This window comes from Ascidia mentula, chromosome 1 (genome assembly GCF_947561715.1).
Source record: "Ascidia mentula chromosome 1, kaAscMent1.1, whole genome shotgun sequence".
NCBI lineage: Eukaryota > Metazoa > Chordata > Ascidiacea > Phlebobranchia > Ascidiidae > Ascidia > Ascidia mentula.
In genome coordinates, this window is record NC_138566.1 from 25,632,042 (window position 1) to 25,649,968 (window position 17,927).

Here is a 17,927-nt window from a genome sequence, read left to right on the forward strand (position 1 = left end):
CATGAAGTCGCATGAAACACTTTCGTGAAGTCGGGGTTGGGTGCGGGGTCAACAAATTTCTTCTGAATATATACATAAATATTCTGATGTTGACAGCTTAACTTGAAATTCGTCAAAAGATATGTTACAAAGTTACAAATGTGGAGCTTAGTTTGTTGCTGACACGTCATGTACCAAAATAACTTATTCATCCAAACCACGCGGAAGCTGCCTGTTTATGCTGGCACGCCAAACCAATCTAACATTACGATAGGTTTAGAATAACACTAGTAACATCAGAAGAGGCTCAGAAGAGGATTTATAACACTAGCAATCTTCGCGATTGCTTCACCTGAATTAGGTTTCAAGGGCATGAATTTGGTTTTATTGCTAACACTACTACGCGTTGTCTTCTCCCAAACCTGGTTCAAGTATGGGACAAGTAAATATCTCATTGGAACAAGAGTGAAAAATGTCAACAATTATTCTGAAGCAGAAACTGCATGTCAAGGATGGAACGCTCATGTTGTCAACGTCAAAACAAAAGGAGCGTTTGATTTTTTGGTTGGAAGGATTGGAACTCTCACACGTAAGCATTGTCTAAATGCACATTTTGGCTGCAGTGTTGTTGCGTTGCAAACGTTGCAAAGTTTTACAAACTTTTTGTGACGCAACAATATTTCACAATCGTAACAATAAACATAAAGTTTTCCTATCGAATTGCTTGCGAAATATTCATTCAGGTTTGATCACAGTACAGCCGCAAGACCGTAACACCATCGCTAAAATGGTTACATGGCTTTTATTTAAGGTTAAAAACCAATGTTTCAGAACCACCTTATTCCTATTTCATTGGAGTGTAGGGCGTTCTTTAAAACGTCTACACAAAATACTAACACTGCCGTATATCTGACTCCCGATAAAAAGGCTACTCTCTAACCCAAAGTCAATCTGTCGGTTTAATGCATAAATAACAGTCGCACGATTATTACAACAAAACGTTACAACCACGCGTACTAAAGTCTCTGTATGTGAGTCTATAAAGAAATCATGGAATAGAGGTATAGACTGAAAAAATCGTCCTCTTTAAAGACTGAATTATATATATATGACTCTATGTGACTCTATATTTCTCTATATTTCTCTTCTTCTTTTACCCAAAAAATGTGTGGCTTATATAGACAATGCATACAGGGTCGTTTGGGTTCGGACTGATACGTGACTCATTTAAAAAGACAGCTGTGTTGATGGAAGGGTCACGTAATTTGAATAGCCGGATATTTAGCTGTCTTCCGTGCATACAATAAACAGCGCGTTATCCGCCGTATGTTGAAATGGGTTCGTGGCGTATTACTCGACGTTAATAAAAATACAGATGCCACGTAAACACAACATAACATACGAGAAATGTGACGTCAGATACATAAAAACTCCCGTCCTCGTAAATGTTTTCCGAACAAGTGTTTATGGTTCCTCAACGTTAACCTTGTCCTTTGATAGATTGAATATTTGTTCTTGTTGCGAATTGTCCATATCTTTTGATGTGATTTCCTTGTTCAACTCCTGGTTGTACTCGTATATAGATCGCAGTTGTTACTTCCGCACGAGTATAGACGGTGGTGATCGTTGAAAGTTGAAAGATCGCGTACGCCGTCGAAATATGCGTCAATCGAACTCCGGAAATCGTCAGAGATTGTTGAGTTGTCAAACGTACATATTGAGATGTCCGTGCTGTGAACACTCGAACGTAATCATCAACGTATAATGATCTGCTCGTGTCTGTCAAAAAAAACTCGAACATCCTGCCGTTATATCTAGGCCTAAGGTTAACACAAAACAAAACACATGAAAGTTATAATTCACAAACAAGTTTATAATATAGTACATCAAGATATTATGTTGTCTACTTTGACGCGTAGGGGACATGAATGAGTGACATTGAATTGCTCGTGTTTACGAGTCTTATAAGGGACTTTATTGCTGCCATGTGAGGTCACTATAGCGCTAATATCGACACAGCGAACAAATTAATCAACACGATTATCATAACTTGTGAGTAACTATACTGTCCGTTAGGGTCGTGCATACCAATACAGATAGGTTCGACATGAGGCGTGTGTTCAAAAATCCCAATTAGTTAAACGAACAAGCTTTTGTACTGAGCAGAGTTGGCAAAGTTTGACGGTCAGTGTGGGCTAAAAAGGATTTGCAAATGTGAAATGTAACTTGCGCCTTGGCCGTATGCACAAATCTCCCACATTGCATTGTATAGACACGCAGTATTTAGAGAGTGATGAATGCCTTCTGCGGTCTGTAAAATAAGTCGCTTTTTAATTTTACCAGTGCATTTGGAACTTCGTAGGTTAATCACTGCGAATTATTTTTTACCTACGGCTCCCAAGTCTGGCTTCAGTGCTCAGTAATCAAGTTTGTAACGTCTGATCACTTGCGAAAAATGTGGCGTGTTAATGTGCCTTGCGACTAGCAATTATATGCTCTTCGAGTCTTTGCTCGGTGAATAAAAAAAAGATTCAGTCTGTGTCGAGGGGACACGGTCGCGAGATGTCGCGCTTGCCCAAATGCTTTTGCATTATAACACCAATTTCGCGTCATTTTGTGCATTTCTCCTGCTATTTTCCTTCAGCAAGTTCAAAAATTAAATAAACATTAACGTTTTGGAAACACGTAGCCATGTCGAATCTAGAATAACTGTTATACAATTTCCTTCAACGATTCTGGCAGTTACTTACAAGGGACACAAGGTAAAGTCAGGCGGTTCGTTGCAAATCAATATATCGTTACAGCCACCTCACATGAATGAAATGTCTGTGTTTGAGCAAAATCCGTCTTTATATCAATTTAGGGTATAAAGGTTTCGCGTGATTTCTGTCAGATGCCACAGTGTTACCTTCTGTAGTTTCATTTCCGTTCGATGCTCGAAGCTGCATCAGTCTATCGTAGACTAATCGTCCGTAGACTTTAATGACCCATCCGGTGAGTAGAATCGCCCAAATTCCAGCTAGTATATATATTACTAAAAAGACAAAACATAGAAAAGGCGATGTTATCGAACTTATCAGATGCAGTAAAGCGTTCTTGGAAGCCGCTTCGATCGTTGAAGATAAGTAGGATACATCAACTTCGGTTGTAGGATCTGTGTTGCTGTCGATAAATTGGTAAAGCTTGTCGTTTGTTAAGCGCGATTGGCTGAGTAAGGCTAACATCGAATTTAAATCTTCAAAACCACTACTGGGCCGAGGTAAATTATCTTCGTAGGTTTGAAAATCTAGTTCCTCCTGATGGTATTTTACAGGAGCTAATGTTGGAGTTACAAAATCTACTTTAGAGTCAACATGTGATAGGGTATAGTTATCATAAACGTAAAATGTGTTGTTAATGTTAAATGACATAACTCTGCCAGGAACATAATTTACAACAAACTTAACTGTGGGATAAACAAAACCATCTCTAAATAATTGTCCTACTGACATGTTACCTTTGGAATCAATATTTGATTAAAGGTCTTGTGGCAAATAAATTTTTGTGACGTAATTCTTCTACAATAGTACCATTTATACTTTCACAAGAAATTTCCGTCATAAGATCGCCAACAGTTATCCCAGCTCTCTTACCTCCTAAGAGTTTGCTAAGTATTTCACCAGGGTATTGCCTTGCTAGAAGTGAATATATGGTTGATAATAATGACTGAGTTTGACACTCCAAAAAGTGTATACTTGTAGTTAAATCATGTATTGAGGCGGAGACAGTGTCCATGGCTTCATTAATAAAAAGTCCGACATTATCTGGACCTTCATCAGGGGAAAAATTCGCTTTTCGTACCATCAGTGGTAAAAGAATAGCGACATTGCAATTTTTCGGCACAATTATCATGCCTCCTGTACAGATGGCGCCTTGGCCATAACAAGTGCGAATTTCTTTAGAACAAGTGGTATGATGGTGAATGCTAAGTCCCAAATCTTTTACCTCTAAACGATATATATTATCAGTATTTCTGAAATGTAAGGTTAATTCATGAGTTCCCATCGGTGTAACGACTGGACAATCGACTCTATGAGGTATCGCCCACGTAAAAATACGTGTACCTACTGTGCAGCTACCACGGTGGATATTGCATTTGGACATAATTCCTAATGCACCCTTCATTTGTTTATGTATGGGGTCATATAAAATAGTGGACTTTGTCAAAACACCGTTAATACCTATAGGTAAGATGGCTAAACCAAATTCATACATACGTTTTTTTCAGAAGAGCCTCAAGAATAATTCAAAAGATATTCGGTTTGACTTTTACAAAAATCGATGGCGCTCGAAATGCCCAATTCTGAAATATCAACTCAAGCCCTGGCTCCCTAATTTTGACAACATATATTCATGATTTGGTACAACTAGTTTATCACAAACAATTCGCCACAGTTTGATCCTATTTGTAAGCATTCAGTGCCTGATATGTTAACAGGAATATATTTCTTTCCGCCCACAACAATATGTATTTTCTACCAGTCACAATAACAACAACAACCTTTTCTCGGCACACCTAAACTAGTACCAGAAATACAACAACAAATAACGAGTAATGAAAAATTAAAATCATATTTCACAAATATTTTCGTCGATTGGTTCGCAATATTCCCTAGCTTGATGCTATTTCGTCGTAAAAAACCTAACTGCGCGAAATCAATGGCTAGATTCTGCCACATTTAGGTAACCAGGTCAGGAGATAAGTCGATATTTCAGAAATGGCCAGAGCTTTATAACGAATATTCTCTTGTAGTTACATCGTCCAAAACAACTTCTTTTCGGCGCACCACAACTAGTGCCAGAAATACCACAACCAGTACCACAAGTCATTCTTCTAATTGTAAGAAGAAAAAGTATACATTAAAAATGGTATAAAAATAAATACCTCAGTTAGCATTCTGGCAAATCAGATAAATTATTGGCAAATTAAAAAGATATTTCACAAACAATTTTGTAGGTTGGCAGAAGTGAATCTAATGTCGGTCATAATATTTATATTAGGAAATCTAAAGAAATAAAAAAACGTCATTTTAATGTTATTTTAGTCACAAATCCACAAGGAAAAAGCAGTCTGCCAGTTGTGATAGGTTCGATGTTTGGTGTCGTCATAATCGCTATTATTTGCATTGTTATTTACTATGTGACATCACAAAAGCGAAAAGCTCAGAGGTAAGAATATTTTACCCTCCACTCTACGTAAACTCAGCTTATCGTCAAACAATTTTTGATGCATTTTTGCCTTTAAAGTTGGATTAATAAAAACAATATTCAAACAATACTACACATATTCCATTCACAAAACATCCACGTTTGTTTATGCTTATTTTGCAGATTTTTTTTCTCATCAAATTTTCTTTTAAAGTTGCCACTCAGTGTGCACAACCTCTGTCGCATTATATTTTATTGCATAATTTTGTCACCTTATAATTTTGTCAAAATATATGTCTCAAAAGGTCAGAACGTTCAAGAAACTTGCAAAATATTGATGACAGTGAAGCAGGAGGTGTGTAGTAGGCATGAAAGGTGCCGAACAGTGAATTAATGGATTGAAAAAATTGTAGTTTTGTGTACTTCCACTTATCTACAATACATTTAAAAATGTACTGCTCTTCTGGCATAAACGTATTGTATTTTACGACACAACAATTACAACAAATTATTGTAAACTGCGGGAAATAATACACATTGTTCTTTGTTATTGACGCAACCACTATTTTTGTGGTGGTGCAACGACTCAAGAAATAGCCGCTTGGCGTGGTCCAGCTCCATTTCCAGGACTTGGCCTCTATCAAAGTCAACTTTATGTCGCAATGTCACCGCATGATTGGCCAACGCAGTCTTGCTGGCATCTTTCGATGCGACGTCACGGCGATGCTCTTTCAGTCGCGTCTTGAAGGCCCTCATACAATACGTTTAGTTAAACTATAAAACATTATACGACTTATCACCGTACATGGGTATAAACGGTAACTGAAGTTGCTTTCAATTCCGAAGAGGGCAGTATCTTTATACTTACAGCAGGCGATGCGGCAGCTGACAACTCCATTGGCAACATCTATGACGTCACAAGGCATCTTCAATACAATGCTTATGACGTTGCAAGGGACCCGGAACAACCGCGCCAGCTTTTGGAAGTAGTGATCGCGTAAATAATTGCGATGTCTGCAGCACGGTGCAACGCCATGGAGACGACCAGGATACTTGCAATCAACTACATTTGCATCAACCTGCTGGTTTGAAGGCATCGAGAAACGAACCTTTGCCTGAAATAGACACCAACGACCGAAATGCTTACGACCGGTTGAACAACGTTGAACATATGAGTGGGAATACCACTGACTCAACCTCTGCCGATCAACTTAACATGGCGGTCAGGAAACCCAATAAAAACCAGACACGATAACGCTGCTGCGCGTTAGGATACTTGCAATCAACTACATTTGCATCAACCTGCTGGTTTGAAGGCATCGAGAAAAGAACCTTTGCCTGAAATAGACACCAACGACCGAAATGCTTACGACCGGTTGAACAACGTTGAACATATGAGTGGGAATACCACTGACTCAACCTCTGCCGATCAACTTAACATGGCGGTCAGGAAACCCAATAAAAACCAGACACGATAACGCTGCTGCGCGTTATTTTCGTATTAGTTTGATCACCATTTTGCTTTTGAATGTTAATAGAGCCATGTGATTGATTGCCATAACGTCCAGAAATAACGTATCTCGTAATGATGCTTGGACGTTTTTCGCTTGATTCCAAACAGTTGTTACGAACATAACTCACGGCTTTGTGAGTCGAATTTCGTATTCAAAATGATTGAGGATTCAATCAAAACGTTTGCTAATGAATTTCGGAGCAGTTATATTGGCTATAATGCTTTTCTTACTATAGTTATGATGCATTTACGCGAAACAAATTTGTAAGGTTTATGAAAACGTATTTAACTAATTGTATATATGGCATAGGGTTAAAAGCCACTGGGTATAACTCGTACAAGTGACATGGCTATACTCTGTGTGTGAAAGCTTGTACCTTCGTATAAGTCGGTGCCGCCATTATGCGCTGTGCGCGTAGAACCAGGAACTCTCCTCGCCCATTTCCTACCAACTGTATTGAAGTTACTTTCAGTTCTTAGCTCGCAGCTCTCTGTTGTATAATTTCCGTAGATTATTGTTTACTGCATGAAGGATCGAGTAGTTTCTCTTGCCACGTCAAGACCCGTTGGATTTATTGAGAGTGTGCTGTACTGATGTGCGCTGTGTGTGTGCTGGTGGATTCTCGACACAGATACAACTACGTAGTGTGCGCATGCGCTGTTTATGTCAGTTGGCATACAGAATCAGCAAATTTCGTGGAAGTGGATTTAAACGGTGGCAAAGGTGGTGTAATGCCAAATCAAATTAATGTATAACCTTATGCCTGCTACATCAAAAAGAAAACTTGTAGCAAGATGACTTGCGGTTAGTCTATAATGGATTGAATTTCCGCGCTTGTGATTGCAGGCGTTTGTAGCAAAGTCGCGACGTAAGAGAATCCAACAATTTCGGCTTTAAATCAGTTGAGCAGAAAGCGTATAATCCATACACAAAGCAACGTTTTGTTTTCCGCAAATCAGTTTGTTCAAATGTATATTAAGCAGATGACTTCTTTAAGCGGCACAACTGGTTACCTTGGGCTTGAACAAAACTGTGCAACTAACATCTCTCAAAACCGTCGTGGGTTACACTGGTTGTTGAAATATCACAAACATGAGATATTTTCGTATAATTTCGAGGTTTCAATTTTGGAATCTCATCAATGATTTTACCAAACGTGGAATGAAAACAATTGCGTTTTTGCAGAATATTGAAGCACAATGAATAGATATTTCATGTTGTCGTTAATACTACTACCTGTTGTCTTATCTCAAACTTGGCACAAGTATGGGACAAGTGAATATTTGATTGGGTCAAGAGCGAATAACGTTAGCAGCTATCCTGGAGCATTAACTGCATGTCGAGGATGGAACGCTCATGTGGCCAACGTCAAAACAAATGATACTTTTGATTTTTTGGTGACCAAGATTGGAACTCTCACAGGTAAGTCTTTTGTCTGGAGCAAAATCACAACTGTAATGCAAAGTCTTCACTACTACCTTTGATGTATTAAATAACTCTGGTGTGTAATGCTATGAAATCAAATTCGTGGATCAGTATACTGATATAGTCCATACAGGTTGTGAGATTCACTACTGCTTTAAATCATATGTCTACGGTTAAACTAATGATGTAATCAAGTATTGCGATTTCTTTGAAGAAAAACCCTACGGCTACTTCATTAGAGCGAGACGAATTGGGGGTACAAATAACTTTGCATGGACAGATGGATCTAGAGTTGATAACCCACAGTGGAGGGTGGGGAAGGTTGGGGGTAGGACATTCAATGAACCAAACTACGACGGTGGACATGAAGATTGTGTGACAATGGGTTGGAGATGGGAACCCGGAGATTTGAGGTGGTTGGATTATCCATGCGACCAACCGGCTCGATACATTTGTGAAAGGCGGTCAGGTTAGATATTCTTATACAGTATTTGGTTAAGTAATAGTGTGTTTTAAACTTAGATTGTTCAAAAATACGTGTGAGAAATCCAAAGAAAATACAAAATTAATCCCAAAAAGGGTCAATGTAATCAAACCGTGTTTGGCATTACCGATATTTTTATCCTTGTTTTTTTACAAATATCCACAAATAAACCCAGAAAACTTGTGTGCAACTATTTACAAGTAATGATCATACCACAAAAATTCGGACATGTTGATAACAGCTTTGCTGTTCGTAAATGGACAAATGCTGATATATTAAAGCAACAGAGTATTTCTACACGCCTTAAAATATGCAAAAATAATGGCGGTGGCTTGCAATATCAACTCATGCCCCAGATTTTTGTTATTTCTGAGCATCCAATTCTGATGTATTAGAGCTGGAATTTATATTAACTGCCCAACAACACTTGTTTTCTATCAGCTACAACAACGATCAAAATTACTGCTCCAAGCACTACAACCAGTACCACAACCAGTACCAGAAGTACTACAACCAGTACCAGAAGTACAACAACAAGTACCAGAAGTACTACAACCAGTACCATAAGTACCACCGCAACAAGTACCAGAAGTACCACAACCAGTACCAGAAGTACCACCGCAACAAGCTCCACAACAGCCCCAACCATCAAAAGTACCACCCGCGAAAACACGCTGAAAAACACAACAGTTGGTAAATCTGTTCCTAATTGTGAGTATGAAACTACATTGGAGTATGTTGTCAAACTGAAATTAAGTTGATAAAGTTTATATTACAAAAATATACTGTCATCAATGCTTATATACAGGTGTTATATACATTATTGTCTCTGTGTACAATCTAGCAATGCTTAAAGCCGCGTGGGCTCGGATTAGCAAATTACTAAAACACTTCACCAAAATTTTTCTGTTTAGCTTGCTTAAATGAATGCAAAAAAAGAATCAAACCAACTTTTCACCTCAGAGAAAGCAAAATTACAACTTGCGAACCATGAAATTTGACGAAAATCAAACATTAAACTTTTATTTTATTTTATAGCCACAAATCCTTCGGAAAAGATCAATCTGTCCGTTGTGATAGGTTCAATTTTTGGTGTCCTCGCACTCGCTATTATATGCATTATTCTTTTCTGTTTAATTTCACGAAGGCGAAAAGCGAAAAGGTGAGTGTATTTTCCACTTTAACAAAACCATTTCGTAATTTCGGCTCCAGCAGGTGTTTTTCGTTTCGTTGAATGTTAGAATAAGAAATCTTTGTGCTAATCCGATACATATTTATCGTTTACAAACATACACATTGGAAAATTGTGGGTGCTACAATTGATTACAGCAGTTAATAATGTATAAAATGGTAAATTACTATTGAAACACATGTTTTTAGGTCTGAACGATCTGGAAATTTACAGGCAGTCAGTTACAATGCAGCAGAAGGTAAGAAAAGAGCAAGGGACCGAATACTCAACAGAACAATTCATTTTACATTTAATTGGCCGATTTTCTACCTGAAATAAACTGAATTCCATTTAACTTATTATAAACATAAATGACCAAAACGTTAACAGAGTTTTTTTACAGCTTTTCCTGTTGCGGCAGCAGACAACTATGAACCAGAGCCCGCTTATGCCGAAACTTCAGCGAGAGCCGAAATTAACTCCAGTCAAGCAGGCAACACCTATGACGTCACAAGGCATCCCCAATACAATGCTTACGACGTTGCAATCAACCCGGAACAATCGCAAGCTTTTGGAAATAGTGAAAGGGCAATCAAGGGCGATGTCTACAGCACAGTGCAACGAGACAGGGACTATCAGGATACTTACAATCAACTACAGTTGCATCAACCTTCCGGTTTGAAGGCATCGGGCAACGGACCTTTGCCTGAGGTAGACACCAACGACCGAAATACTTACGACCGGTTGAACAACATCAAACATATGAGTGGGAATGCCACTGCCTCCACCTCTGCCGATCAACTTTATACAGCGGTCAGGAAATCCAATAAAAACCTGACCCGTTAACGCTGCTGCGCGTGGTTTTTGTATTTTTTTGGTCACCATTTTGCTTTTGAATGTTAATAGAGCCATGTGATTGATTGCCATAATGTCGAGAAATAATGTATCTCGTAGTGATGCATGGACCTTATCCGATTCATACCAAACAGTTGTTACCAACATAACTCACGGCCTTGTGACAAACAAAATTCGCTTTCACAATGATTGAGAAATTAATCAAAACGTTTCTAATGTATTTCAGAGCAGTTATATGAGCTATAATGCTTTTCCGTTTTTGGTTTTGCATATTACTACTAATTATGATGCATTCGCACGGAAATAACTTTTAAGAATTTATGAAAATGTTTACAACTATTTGCAAATATTACATAGCTTTAAAAGCCACTGGGTATAGCTCGTACAAGTGACATGGCTATTCTGTGTGCGTAAAAGGTTATACACTTACGTGCAAGTCGGTGGTGCCATCATTACGCGCTCTACGCGTAGAACCAGGAACTCTCCTCGCCCATTTCCTTCTAACCGTATTGAAGTTACTTTCAGTTCTTAGCTCGCAGCTCTGTGTTGTATAATTTCCGTAGATTATTGTTTACTGCATGAAGGATCGAGTAGTTTCTCTTGCCACGTCCAGACTTATTGGATTGATTGAGAGTCTGCTGTATATACTGATGTGTGCTGTGTGTGTGCTGGTGGATTCTCGACACAGGAACAACTACGTAGTGTGCGCATGCGCTGTTTTTGTCAGTGGATATACAGAATAAACAAACTTCATGGAATTAGATTTAAACGATGAAAAACATAGTGTAAAGCCAAATCAAATGAATGTATAACCTTATTCCTGCTACAATAAAAAGAAAACTTGTAGCAAGACGACTTGCGGTTAGTCTATAATGGTTTGAATTTCCGCGCGTGTGGTTGCAGGCGTTTGTAGCAAAGTTGCGATGGAAAGGAATCCAACAATTACGGCTTTCAATCAGTTGACCAAGAAATGGGTAATCCATACAATAAGCAACGTTTTGTCTTCCGCAAATCAGTTTGGTTTAAATGTATACGAAGTAGAGGACTTCTTTAAGCGGTACAACTGGTTACCTTGGGCTTGAACAAAACTGTGCAGCTAACATCGTTTGAAACCGTCGTTGGTTACATGGGTTGTTCAAATATCACAAACATGAGATATTTTCATGTAATTTCGAGGTTTCATTTCGGAATCTCATCAATGATTTTTACCAAACGTGAAATGTACAGCAATTGCATTTTTGCAGAATATTGAAGCAGGATGAATAGATATTTAATGTTGTCGTTAACACTAATACCTGTTGTCTTGTCTCAACCTTGGCACAAGCATGAGACGAGGGAGTATTTAATTGGGTCAAGAGCTTATAACGTTAGCAGCTATTCTGAAGCAGAAACTGCATGTCAAGAATGGAACGCTCATGTTGCCAACGTCAAAACAAACGATACTTTTGATTTTTTGGTGGAAAAGATAGGAACTCTAAGAAGTAAGTCTTTTTGTCTGGAGCAAAATCACAACTGTAATGTAAAGTCATCACTACTACCTTTAATGTATTGAATAACTCCGGTGTGTAATGCTATGATATCAAATACGTGGATCAGTATACTGATATAGTCCATACAGGTTGTGAGATTCACAACTGCTTTAAATCATATGTGTACGGTTAAACTTACGTTGTGACAGTATATTGCGATTTCTTTGAAGAACGACCCTACGGCTACTTCATTGGAGCGAAACGAAATCGGATCTCAAACAACTTTGAGTGGACAGATGGATCTAGAGTTGATAACCCACAGTGGAGGGTGGGGAAGGTTGGGAATATAAACTTCAGTGAACCAAACAACGACGGTGGACATGAAGATTGTGTGACAATGGGTTGGAGATGGGAGCCCGGAGATTTGAGGTGGTTGGATTATTCATGCACCGATCCGTCTCGATACATTTGTGCAAGGCGGTCAGGTTAGATACGTAGGTTAAAAACCATAGCCGAAGAAATGACATGAAAAATTACAACTTGTGAATAGATAGTTTTTCTGCAAATAAATATTGTTTTTTTAAACAACCTCGATGTTGCATAATGACCTTTCTGACTGCCGTAAAGTCAAATTTAATTTTGTCTTTAAGTTACATAGCAAAGTACTTGTGCAACAACAACAAAAACTGCAATAACAACGAAAGCTGCAGCAACAACAAAAGCTACTGCAACAACTTCGTTAGCTACAGTAACAATGAATGTTTCATCAACAATGTTAGCTGTGATATTGAGGCACTCAACAGTTGTAGAAAACAGAAATACCGCACAAAAAAACCAAGGTAACCTTAAACAGCAAACAACAAATATTTGATTGTATGTAACGATTGCAAACACAGAGATATGGCTTTTCCAAAGTAATTTGCACACATTTTGTTTAAATTTGCATAAAATGTGGGACATATGTAACTAAAAGACGATATTTTATTTTTCTGTGATATTTTTCAGCTATTAGTGAACAAATTTACTGGAAAACCCTGGCCATCATTGGTTGGGTGATTGCTGGTGTTGCCGTAACTGTGACCTTGTGCATTACTATCCTCTACGTAACATCACAAAAATCCAATAGAAGGTAATTTATTGGAAGGTTAACTGTGTCGTTTTCTATGGATGCCAGTTACGTAATGGTGGCAAATTTATACACGGTACATTAAAACAAACTACATTTAAACAACTTTGACAAACTTGCGGTTAACTCATTTACACAGCATGTTATATTTGCAGACCCTTCTTATCCACGGAATCCGAAGGACAGAAAGGCATGTTTTATTTAATTTTTTGTTTTTCAATTAAAGTGATTTTGAGGATAAATGTTAAAGTTACTCGTGCTCATTGACTTTAGCTCATAGTTTGAAACCAGGAAACCAGTTTGCCAATGATCATCGATGTGTTTAATGCTTTATAAAAATATATGGCTGTCATAAATGTTGATTACAACGGATTTCTGGTGGAATACGTTTACGCGGAGGGAGTGCGGTTCACCAACCGCGCGAAACAAAGGCAAAGAGCGTGTTTCAGTTTCGCAGTGAAAGCTAATGAGTCATTTGCAGCCGTCTACTTCACGTTAGAATCAGTTTGATGAATCGCTTTGTCACTTTGAACAACAAGGAATGAATTATCCATATTAGCTTTGATCTATTGCCTTTTTTCAATTCATAGGAACGACAACCCAACATGAAAATACACACCAACCAACCAACGAGCAGTTTCAACAACCACATTACGTGAACTCTCCAAGAACCCTGCACTACCAAAACGACACTGATTATGTTAATCTTTAATTTGATATTGTTCCTTTTGATTGATGTGCATTCGATTAGGTTTCCTTCTAACTGTATTGAAGTTACTTTCAGTTCTTAGCCCGCAGCTCTGTGTTGTATAATTTCCGTAGGTTATTGTTTACTGCGTGACGGATCGAGTAGTTTCCCTTGCCACGTCAAGACCTATTGGCTTTATTGAGAGTTTACTGTATATACTAATGTGTGCTGTGTGTGCTGGTGGATTCTCGACACAGGAACAACTACGCAGTGTGTTCATGCGCAGTTTTAGTCAGTTGACATACAGAATCTGCAAACTTCTTGGAAGTAGATCTAAACGATGGCAAACGTAATGTAAAGCAAATGAATTTATTGTATAACCTTATGCCTGCTACAATAAAAAGAAAACTTGTAGCAAGACGACTTGCGGTTAGTCTATAACGGTTTGAATTTCCGCGCGTGTGGTTGCAGGCGTTTGTAGCAAAGTCGCGACGGAAAGGAATCCAACAATTACGGCTTTCAATCAGTTGACCAAGAAATGTGTAATCCTTACTCAAAGCAACGTTTTGTTTTCCGCAAATCAGTTTGATTTGAATGTATACGAAGTAGAGGAGTTCTCTGAGCGGTACAATTGGTTACATTGGATTTGAACAAAACTGTGCTGCTAACATCATTAAACAAAACCGTCGTTGGTTACGTCAGTTGTTCAAATACCACAAACACGAGATATTTTTGTTTAATTTCGAGGTTTCATTTTGGAATCTCATCAATGATTTTTACCAAACGTGAAATGTACAGCAATTGCATTTTTGCAGAATATTGAAGCAGAATGAATAGATATTTAATGTTGTCGCTAACACTGCTACCTGTTGTCTTGTGTCAACCTTGGCACAAGCATGAGCCGAGGGAGTATTTAATTGGGTCAAGATCGAATAACAGCTATTCTGAAGCAGAAACTGCATGTCAAGGATGGAATGCTCATGTGGCCAACGTCAAAACAAAAGATATTTTTGATTTTTTGGTGGATAAAATTGGAAATCTCACTGGTAAGTCTTTTGTCTGGAGCAAAATCACAACTGTAATGCAAAGTCATCACTACTACCTTTAATGTATTGAATAACTCTGTTGTGTAATGCTATGATATAAAATTCGTGGATCAGTATACTGATATATTCCACACAGGTTGTGAGATTCACAATTGCTTTAAATCATATGTCTACGGTTAAACGTATGTTGTCTAAATTGCCATTTCTTTGCAGAACAACCCTACGGCTACTTCATTGGAGCGAAACGAATTGGGAGAACAAACAACTTTAACTGGACAGATGGATCTAGAGTTGATAACCCACAGTGGAGGGTGGGGAAGGTTGGGAATATAAACTTCAGTGAACCAAACAACGACGGTGGACATGAAGATTGTGTGACAATGGGTTGGAGATGGGAGCCCGGAGATTTGAGGTGGTTGGATTATCCATGCACCGCTCCGGCTCGATACATTTGTGAAAGGACGTCAGGTTAGATATTCTTTTACAGTATTTGGTTAAGTAATAGTGTGTTTTAAACTTAGATTGTTCAAAAATACGTGTGAGAAATCCAAAGAAAACACAAAATTAATCCCAAAAAGGGTCAATGTAATCAAACCGTGTTTGGCATTACCGATATTTTTATCCTTGCTTTTTTTACAAATATCCACAAATAAACCCAGAAAACTTGTGTGCAACTATTTACAAGTAATGATCATGCCACAAAAATTCGGACATGTTGATAACAGCTTTGCTGTTCGTAAATGGACAAATGCTGATATATTAAAGCAACAGAGTATTTCTACACGCCTTAAAATATGCAAAAATAATGGCGGTGGCTTGCAATATCAACTCATGCCCCAGATTTTTGCTATTTGTGAGCATCCAATTCTGATGTATCAAAGCTGGAATAAATTTTTACCGCCCAACAACACTTGCTTTCTATTAGAAACAACAACGACCAATACTCCTGTTGGAAGCACTGCAACCAGTACCAGAAGTACCAGAGTCAGTACCAGAAGTACCACAGCAAGTACCTGCGAACCCTGAAATTTGATGAAAATCCAACATTAAACTTTTATTTGTTTCAGCCACAAATCCTTCGGAAAAGATCAATCTGTCCGTTGTGATAGGTTCATTGTTTGGTGTCCTTGCACTCGCTATTATATTCATTATTCTTTTCTGTTTAATTTCACGAAGGCGAAAAGCGAAACGGTGAGTGTATTTTCCACTTTAACAAAACCATTTCGTAATTTCGGCCCCAGCAGGTGTTTTTTGTTTCGTTGCATGTCAGAATAAGAAATCTTTGTGCCAATCCGATACATAATTATCGTTTACAAACATACACATTGGAAAATTGTGGGTGCTTTAATTCATTACAGCAATTAATCATGTTTAGAATGGTAACTCAATATTGAAACACATGTTTTTAGGTCTGAACGATCTGGAAACTTACAGGCAGTCGGTTACAATGCAGCAGAAGGTAAGAAAAGAGGAAGGAACCGAACACTAAACAGAACAATTCGTTTTACATTTAATTGGCCGATTTTCTAGCTGAAATAAACTGAATTCCATATAACTCATTATAAACAAAAATGACCAAAACGTTAACAGAGGTTTTTTTACAGCTTTTCCTGTTGCGGCAGCAGACAACTATGAACCAGAGCCAGCTTATGCCGAAACTTCAGCGAGAGCCGAAAATATCTCCAGTCAAGCAAGCAACACCTATGACGTCACCAGCCATCCCCAATACAATGCTTACGACGTTGCAATCAACCCGGAACAATCGCAAGCTTTTGGAAATAGTGTAAGGGCAATCAATGGCGATGTCTACAGTACAGTGCAACGAGACAGGGACTATCAGGATACTTACAATCAACTACAGTTGCATCAACCTTCTGGTTTGAAGGCATCGGGAAACGGAGCTTTGCCTGGGGTAGACGCCAACGACCGAAATACGTACGACCGTTTGGACAAAGTTAAAAACATGAGTGGGAATACCACTGCCTCCACCTCTGCTGATCAACTTTACACAGCGGTCAGGAAACCCAATAAAACCTGACCCGTTAACGCTGCTGTGCGTGATTTTCGTATTTGTTTGATCACCATTTTGCTTTTAAATGTTAATAGAGCCATGTGATTGAGAGCCATGTGATTGCCATAACGTCCAGAAATATTGTATCTCGTAGTGATGCATGGACCTTATCCGATTGATGCCAAACAGTTGTTACCAACATAACTCACGGCTTTGTGACAAACAAAATTCGCTTTCACAATGATTGAGAAATTAATCAAAACGTTTCTAATGTATTTCAGAGCAGTTATATGAGCTATATTGCTTTTCCGTTTTTGGTTTTGCAAATTACTACTAATTATGATGCATTCGCACGGAAGTAACTTTTAAGAATTTCTGAAAATGTTTACAACTATTTGCAAATATGACATAGCTTTAAAATCCACTTGTATAGCTCGTACAAGTGACATGGCTATACTGTGTGCGAAAAAGGTTATACACTTACGTGCAAGTCGGTGGTGCCATCATTATGCGCTGTACGCGTAGAACCAGGAACTCTCCTCGTCTATATCCTTCTAACTGTATTGAAGTTACTTTCAGTTCTTAGCTCGCAGCTCTGTGTTGTATAATTTCCGTCAATTATTGTTTACTGCATGAAGGATCGAGTAGTTTCCCTTGCCACGTCAAGACCTGTTGGATTGATTGAGAGTCTGCTGTATATACTGATGTGTGCTGTGTGTGCGGACATTGTCGACACAGGAACAACTACGTAGTGTGCGCATGCGCAGTTTTTGTCAGTGTATATACAGAATAAACAAACTTCATGGAATTAGATTTAAACGATGACAAACATTGTGTAAAGCCAAATCAAATTAATGTATAACCTTATTCCTGCTACAATAAAAAGAAAACTTGTAGCAAGACGACTTGCGGTTAGTCTATAATGGTTTGAATTTCTGCGCCTGTGGTTGCAGGCGTTTGTAGCAAAGTTGC

General features: G+C 38.4%; 2 protein-coding genes and 1 pseudogene across 2 annotated transcripts; 2 read left to right on the forward strand and 1 right to left on the reverse strand.

Annotated features, from left to right (window-relative positions):
- Positions 1–2,828: 2,828 nt before the first annotated feature.
- LOC145890530 (uncharacterized) lies at positions 2,829–4,233 on the reverse strand (annotated as a pseudogene).
- A 3,646-nt stretch (positions 4,234–7,879) lies between these two features.
- LOC145890541 (uncharacterized) lies at positions 7,880–10,606 on the forward strand. Its single transcript, XM_082981651.1, has 6 exons — positions 7,880–8,102; positions 8,320–8,574; positions 9,031–9,282; positions 9,628–9,751; positions 9,970–10,019; positions 10,164–10,606. The coding sequence occupies exons 1-6, from the start codon at positions 7,880–7,882 to the stop codon at positions 10,604–10,606; spliced, it is 1,347 nt and encodes a 448-aa protein (XP_082837777.1).
- A 4,702-nt stretch (positions 10,607–15,308) lies between these two features.
- On the forward strand, positions 15,309–17,708 carry LOC145911418 (uncharacterized). The gene is made up of 5 exons (XM_082998747.1): positions 15,309–15,412; positions 15,870–15,953; positions 16,012–16,135; positions 16,354–16,403; positions 16,549–17,708. The coding sequence occupies exons 1-5, from the start codon at positions 15,325–15,327 to the stop codon at positions 16,980–16,982; spliced, it is 780 nt and encodes a 259-aa protein (XP_082854873.1). The 5' UTR covers positions 15,309–15,324; the 3' UTR covers positions 16,983–17,708.
- The last annotated feature ends 219 nt before the right edge of the window (positions 17,709–17,927 follow it).